This window comes from Perognathus longimembris, chromosome 11 (genome assembly GCF_023159225.1).
Source record: "Perognathus longimembris pacificus isolate PPM17 chromosome 11, ASM2315922v1, whole genome shotgun sequence".
Classification (NCBI taxonomy): domain Eukaryota; kingdom Metazoa; phylum Chordata; class Mammalia; order Rodentia; family Heteromyidae; genus Perognathus; species Perognathus longimembris.
Genome location: NC_063171.1, coordinates 50,235,758 through 50,254,119, shown reverse-complemented (window position 1 = coordinate 50,254,119; position 18,362 = coordinate 50,235,758). Strand labels below are relative to the sequence as shown.

General features: G+C 39.8%; 1 protein-coding gene across 1 annotated transcript in view; it reads right to left on the bottom strand.

Annotated features, from left to right (window-relative positions):
* The window catches only part of Ush2a (usherin), a 618,626-nt gene that overhangs the window by 479,226 nt on the left and 121,038 nt on the right, over positions 1-18,362 (bottom strand). The window contains exon 13 of the mRNA XM_048356772.1: positions 1,754-1,937. Within this exon, the coding sequence (XP_048212729.1) occupies positions 1,754-1,937 (184 nt within the window). The remainder of the gene's footprint in view (positions 1-1,753; positions 1,938-18,362) is intronic.

The following is an 18,362-nucleotide window of genomic DNA, read 5'->3' as shown; positions in this document are numbered from 1 at the left end:
AAGATAGCAGCATTTAAACACAGACTTGGCCTGGAATGAAAACAATTCCAAAGTTCCAAGTGGGAGATTTTCAATATTATAAAGAATGAGCAGGACACATCATGTGCAGAAAGTGGCTCCAAATGTACTACCAAAATCCTACCACTTCTCTCTATTTAATATTCACCAGATCATGGACTTTTGTTCTCACTCAGCATGATATGGGGAATGGGAGTAAATGCTTTGAGAATCCTGAGGTAAGCACATCATGGTAACAGAAGAAGAAACCATGGCTTTGCATATTTTTAATGAGAACAATGATTATTTTAACAGATATTTTGCATAATATTCCTAAAAGTTTTTAGTCAAATTACTTTTTAAAGGAAAGTAAACCAGTTTGAGTTCATTTGCCACAATGGCACTGTCTCCCTGTTCTCAGATTAAATGAGGGAAGTGATGAGAATTATAAGGGCCAAAGGCCAGGCTGAGAGGCTCAGAGAACCAGATAGGGTTAGGGGTAGGGCTCAGTGAGAGAGCCCTGGTATCTATGAGGCTCTATATTAGATTCCTAACACAAAATATATTCAATTTTTTAATTAACATAAAGAACCCAGATAACCTCAAGCCCTGGATTTTTACTAAACATACATACTGAAAAAAATAGACCTGTCAAGTGTCAGTTATCATGGCATATCAGTACACCATACTAGTTGCTTGGAAATGGAAACTCCAAGGCAGTTTTAGTCTGAACTCTAGACCAATTCTGCAACTCAATAGCCTCCCACCACCCGATCTCCCCACAACTCACATTGCAACACATCCTCAAGATGTAGTAGTGAACATAAAAGAGGGTTACTTTGCAAAGTGACCAGTGTCCTCTCAGAATATATGCTACCTACTATTAAACAAAGAATCATATCATGGGATACAAAATTAGGTTTCTCATCTACCTGGGCTTAAATCGACATTCAAAAAGCAAGAGAAGGGCTGGGAACATGGCTTAGTGTTAAAAGTGCTTGCCTAGCATGCATGAAGTCCTGGGTTCAATTCCTTAGCACCACATAAACAGAAAAAAAAAGCTGGAAGTGGTACTGTGGCTCAAGTGGTAGAGTGCTAGCTTTTGAGCAAACAGAAGCTCAGGGACAGTACTCAGGACCTGAGTTCAAGCCCCAAGACTGGCCAAAAAGATTTTAAAAAGCAAGAGAAATATCAACAGATGAAATAAAGTAACATGTAAGTTGTAAATTCAGAGGCCAGGAAGATCAAAGCAGATAAGCCAACTGATAGATCCATTATTTAATTTTTATGTGCGTTTCTTCCACTAGTGTCTGCTTTCCTGTCTTTTTCCTCATGTGCAATTTTTAAACTTAAAGATCTTTTTTTTTTCCTCATCCAGTATTCTCAGACTCTAATACAGGATGACTCTATCAATATGAAACAACCCACAGTGGGAAATATTCAAAGGTCATAATTATGTTCAACAGATAAGATGTCAAAGAATTCAAAATATGTGGACAAAGGGAAATCCTTTTGTAGAAATTGCTTTATGGCAACCAAAAATTTACTGCTACTGGAAAATGATTGCATAGAAATATAAAATGAAGCTAAAGAATAAATATACTTGCATATATAAGATTATATATTTACATATTATATATAGCACATGCTTATATACTATAAACAACATTGTATTTTATATATTATATAAATATTATATTATATTCATATAAAAACATACCTCAAATATATTAATAATTCACTCTAAGAAATTTACCTTCCAGTCTGGGGATCAAACCCGAAGTACTGGGCTGCACACTGGTCACAGTTTTGCCCTCCAGTAGAAACATCTTGGCAAGTGCACTGGCCAGTCAGGCTGTCACAGATATGACTGACTGCACCAGGTATATGGCAAGAACATGGAACACAGCCACTCGCATTGCCCGGAGAAACATAAAATCCTGAAAATAAAGATAGGAAGATAGGAAGTATGTTATATATGTTTTAGGAATGGTAAGTCATCTTGGAAAAGGAACCTTTTGATTACATAGTAAAACCATTCCCACTATAAAGGTGGTATCACTGTTCTTCATGAATGTGTTAACTGTAACCCAAGAAAAGGAAATGTTGTTTCACTTTGGTATCTCCCAGGGCTTCAAAAATTCTGTGTACTTAAAACCTACTCAATGGAGGAGGAAGATGGCGCCATCACAATAGGGAGGTACCCCAACTCGCTCCAACCAAATAGTGAGCTGGGAACTCCAGCACCCAACACCCCATCAAGAACCCAGCAAACCCAACAACCAGAAGCAACAGAGAAACACAGGAAACAAAAAAGAACAAAAAAAGAAGAGCCTATAACCTTCACGGAGCAGGAAAATCTCCGGAGTACCCCCCCCCTCCCCGCCGGTCCCGGCCCATACAGGGCCAGGCTGGGAAAGGGGACCCAGCACCGGCAAACGGGACCGCAGACCGTCAGCAACCAGAGAAGCAACAGCTGAAAAGTCATGCCAGGAGTGCAGAGTCCAGACAGCAGGAGCTCCACGGGCCACAGACGGAGCACAGACCGACCAAGACAGACGGTGGCATGGGACACGAAGTGTGGGACCAAACAGCCCGGAACAGACATAAACAGCAGGGGAACCAGGCGGCGCAGACGGGGAGAGCCGAAACTGCCACCACCAAATGACTGATCGCCACACCCCAGCACCCCAGCTCCAAAAAGCCCACAGCAGCGCAAGACACACACATATTCCAGGACCAGCAAGTTCTCCATTACCCACCCACCCCAACGGGAGACCAGGTCTAGCAGAAACCCAAAACCCACAAAGAAGCTAGAGCTCCCTCCCTCCCCCTCCCTACCCAGAGGGAACAAAGGAGCCCTATATCTGGTGACTATAGGACCCTACAGCCTCTGGGAGGGCATGGGAGCTAGCAGAGGTGGAGCAGCGCCCAACAAAGTGACTAGGAAACAACTTAGACAGGTGTCCCCCAAAGCCCTAGCTAAGGAGCTTGAACCCGGCCCCACCAGCCTCGCCCCCTCCCCATCAGGGGCCCGGAGACTGGTAGGCATTGGAACACTACCTGAGGCACCAGGTCCTCATGGGCTTTTTGAACAACAGTCACAGGCTTGCTGGTGTGCAATACCAGCCCAGCAGGGACACCTGGGCCCAAACACACGCCCCCCCCCCCTCACAGCAGAGCCGCAGAGAGTCTGTGGGCACCAATCCGCGCCCAGACACTTGAACCTGCTGGGGTCCAAGCATACCGCCCCCCACAGCAGACCCACGAGAGGGTACAAGCACTCTCCAACAACTTGGGGCAGCACATCCCCAAAGGAAGCATTAGATTACACATGCACGTGCCCCCTAGAGGGCCAGCGTGGGCCAGCGTGCTAGCCCTCCAGCAGGAAGACCTCCTGCCCAAACCCCTGTGGGAGTGCACAAGCGGGCAAGCTGCAACACCCGCTCTGATAGGTGCACTCCGCACAGGTGGGCAGGGCCCCCCAGCGGCAGCGCCCGCTCTGATAGGCACACTCTGCACAGGTGGGTGGGCCACCACTTAACAGCAACACCTGCTCTGTCAGGAGCAATTCACACAGGTGGGCAAGCCGCCTCTCAGCTGCAATTCTCAATCTAAGAGGTGAGCTCCTCTGACCATGGTACTGAGTGGGAAAAGAATCAAAGAAGGGAAAAGTCTCCATGCCCCGCTGAATCAGCGACCCGCAAACCCCCATTAGAGGCACGTTAGGGTCAGCACAACACAGCGGCAGGAAACAGTCCTGCAGAGAAAGACACAGAACCTACCCACCCCCAAGTACAGTGAGGGTGACCACCCTGGCAACAACCGAGACAGTCACAGTCACCCATTGGGAAGTAAGGTTCAACAGCCAAACTCAAACCCAGAGCCAGGACACAAACACGTCTCCACTGACGGACCAGCAGGAACCAGCACAAAGCCAAGCCAAGGGCGCCTCCTACAGATCTCCAGATGCGCAAATCACAAAGAAATAATACAATCTTCATGAAAGTTCAAGCCAACTGACCAGCTCCAAAAGTAGTACGACTGAAGAGGAGATGGAGAATAAAAAAACAACTGAGGCTATGATAGCAGAAATGATGGAAAGCCTCAGGAATGAATTCAGAAAACAATTCCAGGAGTTTAGAATGTAAGTCTCAAAGGACCTTCAGGAAGTCAAGAAAGAAATGAAAGCAAAAATGGATACAATGCAATCCTCCGTAAAGAAGACCTTAACATCCTGAGAAGTGAAACGCATGAAAAAAAAAAAAAGATTTAAAATACAACTCTTTAAAGAAAGAAATTTCCATGATGAAAGCTGATCTGGCAATCATAAATAGCTCACTGACATCCACAAACTCCACACTAGTAGCCACAGCACAAAGAATTGATCATATTGAATCCTGAATCTCTCTTTTGGACGACGATGCAGCCGATAAGGACCAGAAAATTACCACTCTCCAAGAAACAGTTCAACTCCAGAGCAGACTAATCCAGGAGCTAGTGGACAAAGACAAGAGATATAATCTGCGCATAACTGGACTAGAAGAAGGAGCCGAATACCAGAGCAGAGGGCTACAACATATTTTCAATAAACTGATTGCAGAAAATTTCCCCAATCTCACAAAGGACCTCACCCAAGTAACCGAAGCCTAGAGAATGCCTGGCAGACCAGACCCTAGAAAATCCTTGCCCAGGGACATAATAATCAAGACTTCAGATCTCAAGAATAAAGAGCAAATTTTGAATGCAGCCAAAGCAAAGAAACAGCTATACTACAATGGGAAAAGGATCCAAATCACAGCAGATCTCTCCACACAAACCTACCATGCACGAAGAGTGTGGAAGAACACAATTCAAGTCCTACAGGCCAATAATTGCCAACCCAGAATTAGATATCCAGCAAAACTAGAATTTACATTCAAGTGAAAAACAAGATCTTTCCATAGCAAAGAGGACCTAAAGGAGTATGTGAATAAAAAACCAGCCTTACAGTGAATTCTAAGAGGGGAACCCCACCCAACAGAAATCGTACAGGACACACAGACTGAAACAGAAAGAAACTACAATAGCTAGAGCCCAACAGAAAGAGCAGCTCATTAAAGACAAGGAAAAAAAAGGAGAGGAAAAACAGCCTAACAGGAAAACGGGAGGGAAAAAACACTCTTATCCTTGATCTCTTTGAATATAAACGGTATAAACTCTCCTATAAAGAGGAGCAGACTGACAGAGTGGATCCGTAAACAAAAAGTTGCCATCTGTTGTCTTTAAGAGACCCATCTTTCAGCAAGGGATAAAAACAGGCTCATAATGAAAGGATGGAGCAAAATCTTCCAAGCAAACACATCTACCAAAACAGCAGGAGTAGCCATCCTGATCTCAGAAAAGCTAGATTTCTCATTAAAATCAACTGAAAAAGACAAAGAAGGACACTACATTTTAATACAAGGAAAAATCCAGAATCAAGACATCACGGTGATAAATTTATACTCACCGAACAAAAGAGGCCCTACATATGTCAAGCAAATTCTCATAGAACTACAAAACAAGATAGACCCAAACACAATCATAGTAGGAGACTTTGATACCCCACTCTCTCTAAGAGAAAGATTCAACACCCAGAGGATTAGCAAGGGAGCTGAGGACCTAAGTAACACCATATCCCAAATGGATCTGATAGATCTGTACAGAGTCTTTCACCCTACAGAGACCCAATGCACCTTCTTCTCAGCAGCCCATGGAACCCACTCCAAAACAGACTATGTCATAGCCCACACAAAGAATCTCAGCAAATACAAAAGTAGTGACGTCATCCCATGTATTATATCTAACTACAGTGGAATAAAGGTAACCCTCAATAACAAAGGATACCACAGAGGCTATACATATACTTGGAGGCTAAACCCCTCACTGTTATCTAACACTTGGGCCACAGACCAAATTAAGGATGAAATTAACGAATTCATAAGCCACAACGACAATGAAAATACATCACAAAGAAACCTATGGGATACAGCTAAGGCGGTACTGAGGGGCAAGATCATTGCCCTCAGCACTCACATTAAAAGAATGGAAGCACAGCAGGTGAATAACCTCACGATTAAACTAAAACATCTGAAGAAACAAAAAATGATGGAATCTAAAATGACTAGAAGGAGAGAGATCACAAAGATTAAAGAAGAGATAAATCTGATTGAAAATAGAAAGACCATTCTACAAATAAATAAGGCTAAAAGCTGGTTCTTTGAGAAACAAAATTGACAGACCTCTCGCCACACTTACAAAAAAAAAGAAGAGAAGAGACTCATATCCATAAAATCAGGGACTCCACCGGAAAAATTACAACAAATACACACGATATTCAAACAATCATAAGGAACTATTTCCAGAACCTCTACTCACTAAAAAACAATGATTTTACAGAAATGGATCAATTCTTAGAGAAGTATAAACTGCCCAAACTGAATCAATAAGAAATAAATCAACTAAATAAACCAATAACTTACAGCGAGATACAGGGGGTAATCATGAGCCTCCCAACAAAGAAAAGCCCAGGCTCAGATGGATTCACCAATGAATTCTATAAAACCTTTAGTGAGGAGCTAATACCAATACTCCTCAAACTCTTCCGTGAAATAGTAACAGAGGGAGAAATCCTTAACTCATTCTATGAAGCTAATCTTATACTCATCCCCAAACCAGGCAAAGACCCAACAAAAAAAGAGAACTACAGACCAATATCACTAATGAACACAGACACAAAGCTGCTCAATAAAATATTAGCTAACAGGATCCAGAAACTGATCAAGAAAATTATACATCATGACCAACTTGGTTTCATCCCACAGACACAAGGATGGTTCAACATCTGTAAATCAATCAATGTAATTCACCACATAAACAGAACTAAAATCAAGAATCACATTGTTATCATAGTCGATGCCCAAAAAGTCTTTGACAAAATACAACATCCATACCTATTAAAAGCTCTGGAGAGAACAGGAATAGATGGAACATTCCTTAAAACAATAAAAACCATATACAACAGACCAACTGCTAATATTGTATTAAATGGGGAGAAACTAAAATCATTCCCCCTAAACTCAGGAACAAGACAAGGATGCCCACTCTCCCAACTTCTTTTCAACATAGTGCTAGAATCCCTAGCCATAGCAATAAGGCAAGAGGAGGACATCAAAGGTATCCACATGGGCAAAGAAGAAATCAAGCTATCCTTATTCGCAGATGACATGATCTTATATCTGAAGGACCCCAAAAACTCAGTAACCAAACTCCTACACCTAATAAACCATTTTGGAAAAGTAGAAGGATACAAAATCAATCCACAAAAGTCAGCAGCTTTTCTGGACACCAGAAATGTACAAGCAGAAAAGGAAATTATGGAAATAATACCATTTATAGTAGCTAAAAAAAAGAATAAATTACTTAGGGATCAACCTAACTAAAGATGTGAAGGACCTATTTAATGAGAACTATAAAAATCTAATAAGGGAAATCAAAGAAGACACAAGGAGATGGAAAGACCTCATGCTCATGGGTAGGCAGAATCAATATAGTGAAAATGGCCATATTGCCCAAATTGTTATCCAAATTCAATGCAATCCCCATCAAGATCCCAGCTACATTCTACACTGAAATAGAGAAAGCAACCCATAAATTCATATGGAACAGCAAAAGACCTAGAATAGCCAAAGCAATTCTAGGCAAAAAAAAAAGCAGTGCAGGAGGTATCACAATACCAGACTTCAAGCTCTATTATAGAGCTATCATAACAAAAACAGCCTGGTATTGGTATAAAAACAGACCTGAAGACCAATGGAATAAAATAGAAGACCCAGAAATAAAACCGTACTCTAGTCAGCTGATATTTGACAAAGGAGCTAAAGACATACAATGGAAAAAACAGAGCCTCTTCAACTACTGGTAATGGGAAAACTGGGCAGCCATATGCTGAAAACTCAAAGTAGACCCTAGCCTATCACCATGCACCAAGATCAACTCAAAGTGGATCAAGGACCTCTACATCAGACCTGAATCCTTGAAAGTACTGAAGGACAGAGTAGGAAAGACGCTAGAACTTATAGGCACAGGAAGGAACTTCCTGAATATAGTCCCAGGGGCACAACATATAGGGGAGAGACTCGACAAATGGGACTACTACAAAATAAAAAGGTTTTGCACAGCTAAGGACATAGCCACCAAACTAGAAAGACAGCCAACCATATGGGAAAGGATCTTTACCAGCACAGCAACAGACAAAGGCCTAATATCTGTCATCTACAGAGAACTCAAAAAACTAAGCCCCTCCAAGCCCAGTAAACCAATTAGGAAATGGGCAAAGGAGTTAAAGAGAGACTTCACAAGAGAAGATATAAAAATGGCAAAGAAACACATGAGGAAATGTTCAGCATCCCTGGAAATAAAGGAAATGCAAATAAAAACAACCCTGAGATACCACCTCAATCCAGTTAGAATGGCCTATACTCTGAACTCAGGCAACAACAAATGCTGGAGGGGGTGCGGGGAAAGAGGAACCCTTCTCCATTGTAGGTGGGAGTGCAAATTAGTACAACCACTTTGGAGAACAGTATAGGAGGTTCCTCAAAAAGCTCAACATAGACCTACCCTATGACCCAGCCATACCACTCCTAGGCATCTATCCTGAGCAACAGGTCCCAAGATATCAAAAAGACATCTGCACTACCATGTTTATCGTTGCACAATTCACAATAGCCAAAATATGGAAACAACCCAGATGCCCCTCCACAGATGAATGGATCCAAAAAATATGGTACCTATACACAATGGAATACTACATAGCAATTAGAAATGGTGAAATATTGGTATTCGCAGGGAAATGGTCAGAACTTGAACAAATAATGTTGAGCGAGACAAGCCTAGAACACAGAAAACAAAGGGGCATGATCTCCTTGATATATGACTGTTAAGGTGGGGGGAGAAGGAGACAGTAGAGACCAGGTCTCCAAAACCAAAAACTTCTTGTCAAATGGTATTTCCCACAGGTTTGGGTCAGCAACCCTACATTATGTAACTAAAACCAAACAACTACTCAACATATAAAGGCCAAAAATAGACCTCTCAGTAGATCACAACAGCTCAGTAGCTATGTATGTATGTTCCTAGAAGACAAGGATAAGCAAACTCTATTGTTGACATTACATTTAAAGCCCTAGGTGAATTTCTTTTGGCGTAGGCCCACGTGGCTACTATATATGTTTTTAGTACACGGTGTAATGTATATATGTCTACCTGACCTAGGGAAGGGAAAGAAAAACAGGGTGTAAGATATCACAGGAAATGTACACACTGCCCTATTATGTAACTGTACCCCTTTTGCACAACACCTTGTCAAAAAATTGTTTAATTAATGAATAAATTATTTAAAAAAAAAACCTACTCAATGCTCTTTCAACTAAACACTTGCCCTTGTCCCATACATCCATGCCAGAAAATATCACAGAGGCATATTTGTGAGAGAAGTAAGATAAAATCCAGCATTACCAGTTACGTTTAAATTTAACAAGGATTTAAAAAAATACAGCACATGCAATATGTTCTTAAATGTAAATATTATGGTCTTAACTTCATATGTAACCAGATATCCTTCCTGAATATTCTACTTCCCACACTCTGTATTTTTCTCATTTCCAGGTGCCATATACATTGCCTTTTAAGTATTTAAAATCTTCCACTTTCCCACTACCCCCTAGATAATATTTTAAGACTGAAGCAGCACTAGAGCAGGGAATTCACATTCATGATCTCACTGAGGGCTCAAAGCAATGCAAATAATGAAAACAGTATGTCCATGATGGAGATTGGAAGACTGTAAGTTAAAAATCATTCCTAAGAAGTCTCAGCATTAACAGACCTAGGCCACTCAACACCATTTCCTCCACAGTTGACCCTGGGGTCTCCATGGAGTCTATGGTTCATAATGTATTTGGAGCTGCCTTGCAAAGTATTATTTTAATGTCTCATTTCTCTCCAGAAAAATATTTGACAATTTCCCATTTTCCTTTTGGAAAAGCAATCCAATTAGCTGACACAGCTTCTGATTTTACAGTCAAGTCCCAGCTCTAACTTGATCTCTGTGCTCATTCCAACACAGCCCTTCTTTTTTTTTTTTTTTTTTTTTTGCCAGTCCTGGGGCTTGAACTCAGAGCCTAAGCACTGTCCCTGGCTTCTTTTTGCTCAAGGTTAGCACTCTACCACTTGAGACAGAGCACCGCTTCTGGCTTTTTCTATATATGTGGTGCTGAGGAATCGAACCCAGGGCTTCATGAATGCAAGGCAAGCACTCTACCACTAGGCCATATTCCCAACCCCAACACAGCCCTTCTTTATGTTTTTAACATAAGTCTTTTCTGTGGGCTGTTTTGTCTGCCTGAATAGTTTCAACCCATTCAGCTTAGCTCAGTTCGATGTAAGCCAGGTCTGTAACTTTGTTAAGGAACTTTCCCTAGTCCACTTTAGGTATGCCTTTTTATTTCCTTATGCTCTCATAAAAATTATAAGCAGTCTTATTTCTACCAGACTGGAACCTCTTTCAAGGTAGGAACTTGTCTTCATGATTCACAGGTCTGCTAACACTCATACAATGCTTGCACATAGCAGGACTTCCATAAACGTCAGTAAGTTAGTAAAAATGGACATTATTACCTAATAGGCTGTGAGTTCCTCAAATACTATACTTACCTACACACACACACACACACACACACACACACACACACACACACACACACTTTAGAGATTTAAAATTAATTCCCAAATACTTTTTTGAAGCAAAAGGCAAGAAATAAAAAATCATTAAAAATATATGCAAGTTCTTTAAAATTTTTTAGACTGAGAAGATGAATGTTAGAATCAGAAGTGAGGGATATGAAGAAAACATGTCATTTCTGTTATGTGGTATGTATAGGCATATGTAAACATACACAAAATTCTCTAAGAAACTTTACTGAACTGCTTGGGGAGAGATCATAGAAGTACTTGAGATAATAAAGGTATAGCACATGAATATGGATTGTATAATTGTCATCATCACTACCTGAAAAACCTATAAAACATCAGTCGCATTAAGGAAAAACAACAGGACCACAAAGAGAATGCTTTCTGTGGGAACTATTCTACAGGGGAAAACAAACAGGAACTGGAAAACTCTCAAACATAACTGAGGCTTTACTTGAAAAAAAAAAAAGCTATTGTTTCAGAGTCACCAACTGTTTTTCTTCTAAGACCTACCTATGTTCTTAGGCAGCCTTAAGAAGAGTACATCAAAAACACTGTGTTCAACAAACGGAAAAGGAAAAGAGCTCAGGTTCTGGGCTAGTCATTTGAATGGCATTGACTAATACCATCATTTTTATAGTAATTTACAGCCACATTATGTTATTCCTTTGTTTGCATCCTCTTGCCTTGTATGTATACTTCTAGAAATAGGAGATAGCCATACCAATTAAGATCTATTCTTGTACCTGATTCATCCTGTGAACTAAGTCACAAATTTGCAGGGCTTCTAGCTTAGAGTCAAGTGCACTGTGGTTCTGTAACTTGGTATTTTTCTTCCTGGAAAGGCAGCTAACTTCTTCAGTTCATGATGATGGCATCATGAATGTCTTAACAGCCTTCCAATTTGGACAAATTACCCATTAGCAAAGATACTTCAAAGTAGAGTTAATTTGGACTTACTGCCATAGCTCCTAGCCATGGAGAACTCTGGTTTAATTGGGGATAATTTTTATAAGCAATGATGTATTAGATAAATCTGTAAATATCAAGACAGTACATTTTTGGTGCAGAAAATTCTTTAGCTCAAGTTTTGAAAGGGAAAGAAAAACACAGAAAAATCAGAGATATAAGCAGATGAAAAAGAAGTTAAAGCACGAATGTAGAGAGCAAAGGAAGGAAGATCTCCCAGGGAAAAATTGTGCTGGAATTTGCCTGGGGGTTAATTCCTCTCTTCCTCTCAGGAGCTTGATTACAAAGGTTAATCCCACCCGTATTTTAGGTATTTTAGTTGTCCTATTTTTAAGCAGGTCTAATTAGAATGATTCAGGTAACTTCCTGCTCAAAGATTACCTCTTGCCTTACCTGAATGTGCCTAATTCTAGACCATTACCACTCCTTTTATGACTATTCACTATAGAAAACAACATTTTCTTTTAGCTCCTGCTTCAACTTCACCTACCAAGTGTAGCTGAGGATAACTGACCTTAATTTCTTCTTTTATTTCATACATTTCTTACCTTCTCCATTAGCTCCCTCCACTTTACATTCCATCTCTCTCTCTCTCTCTCTCTGGGTATCATGTTAACTGACCTCTGACCTTTGAGGTTTTTTTTTCTTTGAATGAATTTTATATTGCATTCTTCAGCACAGCCATTAAGACAATGTTATTTCTTTGCATTAGGTAGATCACACATACAAAGCACCAACCAGCCTGCTAACATCTGTTATAATCCTCTTTATTTCAGTGAATTCCTGAACTCAAAGGAGCCATTCTCAAGTAGAAGACCATGTGTCATCCAGAAAAAGCAAAGCATCTCCCACATCATAAAACAGCTTTGCTTTATCCGAAAGCTTCTCACAGAACTCAAAAGAGTTCAAAGTTATTAGCAAGGTAGCTGGCATTATCTCCTGTTGTGGCTATTTTCACAGCACCATACCTGTCCTAAGCATAAAAGAGGAGCCCATTTCCAAGCAATGTCCCTCTCGAGGACCATGAACAAGTAGGCTTTGCCATGGTCTTGAAACGGGAGGAGAAGAAAAAAGGAGTTTAACCTCTAGGCCTTCCTGAGAAAAGGAGGGCAATGCTGAAGCTAAGCACTAATTACAAGCCATTTAAAGGAACTTGCCTTACGACAGAACATGAACATAATATAAGGAGATGTATCTAGGAAGGAATCTATGGTTCACCTAGACCATGAAGGCAAACTAAAAGGTTTTCAAATCAATATTCATAAAATGAGGAGCAGCTCAACAAAGGCCATTTTTAAATTTAAGTAAGAACACATTTCTTCATTTCTATTTATTTTGTTTTATTTTGTCCATCATGGAGTTTGAACTCAGGGCCTGGGTGCTATCCCTGAGCTCTTTTTGCTCAAGTCTAATACTGTACCACTTTGAGCCACAGTGCCACTTCGGATTTTCTGGTGGCTAATTGGCTGGCTTTGAACCAAGACCCTCATATCTCAGTGTCCTGAGTAGCTAGGATTATAGACATGAGCCACCAGTGCCTGGATCATTTGGTACCTTTTAAAATAAAACAATGCTCAAATTATTATATGTAGAGTTGATCAAACATTTCTGAATGGTTAAATATTAATAGCATCTATCTCAAGCAGAAACTTCCTTAAAATACTTTTAATTTAAAATGCTTAATTATTTTCCCCATTGAATAATATATTATATATATTAAATACTTAATATTTAATATATTATATATAAATGCTTTGTTTTTGTTTCCTCTTCAGGGATATGGTTCTCATTTTGATTTCATCTCCAATTCCTTTAAAGTTGCTAATTCATTCTTTTAATTTTTCAAACAGGTACATGTATTTGTAAGCAGGGTCTCCTGCCTGTTTGCGTAGCTGGGGCTCAACCACTGGAGCCACACCACTGGTAGGCATGTCTGGTTATTATGGAAATAAGAGCCTCCCAGACTTTACTGCCATGGCTGAATTTGAACCACAGCCCTCTGGAGCTCATCCTACTGTGAAGCTAGAGTTGCAAGGGCGAGCCATGGGCACCCAGCTCTATTGATTTTAAAACACAGCTCAGGAGAACCATTCTCCTCTATTAAGTTTTTCATATCTTCCTGCTTCAAAAAATCCATCAATACCTTTATTACTACTGCTGCTATTATTCCTACTGCCTTCTCACATTATGTTACACTTACATGAATTAGCTTCCCTACTCAGCTATAAAGCTTTAATGTTTGGAGGATGACATATCTTAATCCTCCATAGTCCTGGCTGACACGAATTTATTCAACAGACTTTTATCAAAAGTTTGATATATGAGTGAAATGGTTAGATGTATAGATAGATGTATGATTATCTGTGGCTATTTTAAACATGAGATGATCTCCCTTACACTAAAAAAGAAATGGTAAATGTAAGTCTATGAGTTATAAGGATGGTTGGTCACAGTGGGTTAACCTATCAGGACATAGTGCAAAGGATATATAAGAATTAGGTATCATAAATTGGAAATATATTCCTTGCCTATCAACAGACAGAATAGAGAAAGAAAAGGAAAACATTGCTCCAAAGCAACTGTTGCTTTTAGAATGAATAATAACATGCTCAAAAACAAGCAAGCAGCTAGGCGCTGGAGGCTCACAACTGTAATCCTAGTTACTCAGGTGGGTGAGATCTAAGGATGGATAGTCCAAGCTAGTCTGGGCAAGAAAACCTGAAAGACTTTTATTTCTGGTTATCCACTTGCTCCCCCCCCCCACCTCAACCCCCCCCCACACCGCTTCAAGAAAACTGAAAGAAAGTAAAGCTGTGACTCAGGTGGTAGAGTGCTAGCCTTGGGACAGTACCAGGTCCTGAGTACAAGCCCCAGTACTGGAACACAACAAAACCACCAAGCTTTCTGCTGGGGTTTTCTGTTTGATAAAAAAAAAAAACTGAGTTTTTCTATTCATGTGGCTATACCACAAAGGCTCTCATGAGCATTTTTCCTAAGAATCATATGCAGTAAATAAGAAGCAATAATAATAAATGATACAAATCCAATAATAATAAACAATAGAAGTAGTGACAATCCGGTAACAATGAGATTATAATGAATACATGCTTAGGTATGTGTTCATAATCCATAGTAAAAGCTCTGTATTCTGGTTTTTGTTTTTGTTTTTGTTTCCATTCTTATGAAATGCATACTTTGAAATATCTCTTCCATGACATACTAACCATCTCTAAAAGTCTTCCAAGTTAGTTTGTGGAGATAATTCCATTTCTGGACTATTTACTTTAGCAATTCATTATCTGATCACTTGAGTCTCCCAGGCACTGGTAATATTCATTTCATGGCTATTATTTGGATTTTTCACAACAAACATGACACTCTAAGACCTCATGCAGTAAGCTAGAATGAGGTTAGGTAAGGTTTGAGTGGGGGAAGATTGCAAGCACTTGCAAGTCTGTCTATTCTAACCCAATTTCCACTACCAACTGAATGAATATGTAAGACAACATTAAGATATACACAAAATTCTTATTCTTTCAAAATAGATTCTGTGGACAGATTCTTCAGTACTTATAAATGGCTCACCTAAAATGAGATTTAATTATATTTTCTTTGTTGTCCTTTAGGGGGAAATGGTCCCTACATCACAGATATATAATGGATATTAAATGACGCTAAACAATATAGCCATATTATATAGCCAGGCCCACCACAATAGGGAATACTACTTACTATCACCATTGTAAGTATTACCAGGCAATTTTCTATGAAAACAGAATTCTTCTAAATTATTGCTTAAATAATGTATTGTCAATATTCTTTTTTTATACCCCCAGATATTTTTAAGATCATGGTCCATATTTTTCCCTATCGTAAAATCCTTTCCTGATTATTTATCAAGGAAGCAGCTCCAATTCTGACACTCAGTGCTTTCTGTGAAAGACATATTAACCTAGAAAGTTGTTTCACTAACCACTAGGACATGTGGTCTAATCAGATCTCAACTTTGATGTACCGAATTTTTAATCGAATATCAGTCATCTGATTCCAATTCCATTGGCAGAGTCTTCCTGCATTTCTAGTTTATGAGCATATTACTTAACCACTAGAATATAGTTCCTAATGAAACAAGATACTTGGCTTTACATTCTAATAGTCTGTATGACTTATAAAATAAAAGCAAAAGTAAGTACCAGAGGGAAGCATGAAGCATGGTCCTATTAGTACAAAACATGTCATAGGATGCTGTTTGCTTTATAAATTAGCCTCTATGTTATTCTAAAGCTGCCGAGTCCTCAATAAACCCTCTCTTCTTGTAGTTCTCAAGGACAAGGGAGGGTCATTGGCTCAGGATGCCTTGACATCCTTCGCTGCCTTCCCCGGCCTGGCCTCTGATTAAGTGCAACTACTGAACATTACGAGGTCATCAGCACTGAGAAAAGCAACTGGGAAAACATATTTAGTGCTCTATTTATTGGTGTGGGTACGTGTACATTCATATATGTACACACACTCCAAATAATTTTAAATTAAAGCATTTTAAAAATACTTAATGGGGGTTAAGCAGCATTTTTAACCTCTGTTCAAGTTATTGAATGGCATATTAAAACCAATGTGGCTCTAATGTACCTTCTAGCGTGCACTGCTGCTTTAACAAATTGCCTATAAATTTTAGTTGAATTAAGCCTATTCTTCCTACATTCATAGTAAGGTTAAGTTAATAATACATGAGATTTCATTATGCACACCTTCCTTAATAATGTTTTTCTTTTAAGAAAGTGGGAGATGAATCTATGTACGAGGATATAAGCCACACAATCACAGAAGTCTTTTGACTGACTAGTCCATCAGCTTGTAGATGCTCATGACCACCTATACCCACTGTTTATGTACACCAATTGCACATGCTTGCACCCTGCAGGACAAAGTCTAAGACTCTGTGGGGAAGTGGAAGAAGGAGAAGCGGAGCTTTGTGTTACAGCAGTGCATTTTGCTGCTTGGACTGCCCAGTTGGCTACTGGGAAACATCTTTTTCTGATTAAAAAAAAATACTCCTGAAACATATTCTCTTGATGTCCAAGACTATCAATGCTGAGACAAAAATTCAAACTGGGATTTTCTGAAGTGAAAAGAATGTAGAAACAAGCAAACAAAAACATCTTCAGTCACACTTGGTCCCATTTAGGTGGAATGAATGTTAGGTTATACCTTGTTTTGCTCAAGATGATATTAGATACGTGGGTCACAATTTGCTTTTTCTCCCTATGTCCTCCCTAAGTATAAGTAAAGAAATATCCACAGGCCTTTGCTATGCCCAGGCCAAAAATTAGGAACAAGCCAGTGAGGGTGCTTTTTTTGTTTTGGGTACAATTATTCAATCATTCCATAAACATTCATGCAGCATGCACTATAAAGGTACTCATCCTGTGCCTAGAGGGAGCACTGAACTACTACTGAGAAGAGCACTACAGAGACCCGGACCATGGAAATAACAGTGTGGTCAGAGCATGCATGGCTGTTACAGACCAAGTGCTTGTTAAGGTCCACCAACTGTGAGGGATGAGGACTTGCAAAAAGTTGGAACAGATTCCCTTTGGCTGCATGATGAGAGGTGCCCAGAGAAGGATAAGAGGAGCCATGGGGAGCTGGGGAAATGATTGGGTAGTAAGGGGAAAACAATGAATGCTCTCCAGTGGCTTCCATGTCATCATAATGATAAGGCGTTATTGTGATGGACCATCAACTGACAAATGCATAAAGAATATATGGTCCATACATACACAGTGGAGTGTACCCTACTGTTCATTATCTGTATAGATGCATATCCCCTTCAGCAGAAGAAACGGAATTACAAAAGTACCTATACTAAGACGTTAATTACTGTCTCTTAAGCATGAACTTCCTTTTCCAGGTGAATAATAAATAATCCATGAAGAAAATGTGAGTCTGAGAATATTTTCCAACTTTGGAGTATTGAAAACTGGGCACTGATCCTAGATACCTATGAGGCTGAGATCTGAGGGTTACAGGTTCAAAGTCATTCCAGGCAGGAAAATCCAAGAGATTCTTATCTCCAATTAACTACCCAAATGCAAGAAATAGAGGTGTAGCTCAAGTGATAGGGTAGTATCTTTGAGCAGAAAAATCTAAAGAACAGCTCCTAGGCCCTGAATTCAAACTTCAGTGCCAGCACACAAACACACATATGCACACAGACATGCACACAGACATGTACACACACACACACACACACACACACACACACACACACAATGTGCATTCTACTCAAGTTTTCTGCAGGTTTGAACTGAAGAAGCCACCTCTTAAAATCTCAGTGCTTAATGTTGAGCTAATATTTCTGGTTCACTAGGTGAGAAAATTACAGGCAGTTTGAAAGGGAAAAAAAAGAAACTCATCAGATGGCACCAAAAAAACCATTGTCAATAGTGAGTAGACTTCATTGCATTTTATGCTAATTCTATAATGCTTAAATCCATACTCAACCACTACTATGGATCTTGGCTATTGCCAGGACAGCACGCACTTACAAAAGTGGTGGGCACTGGGATTCATGGAAAGAGAGTGGGACAAAGCAGGAAGACATATGAAAATCAGCTTTTCAC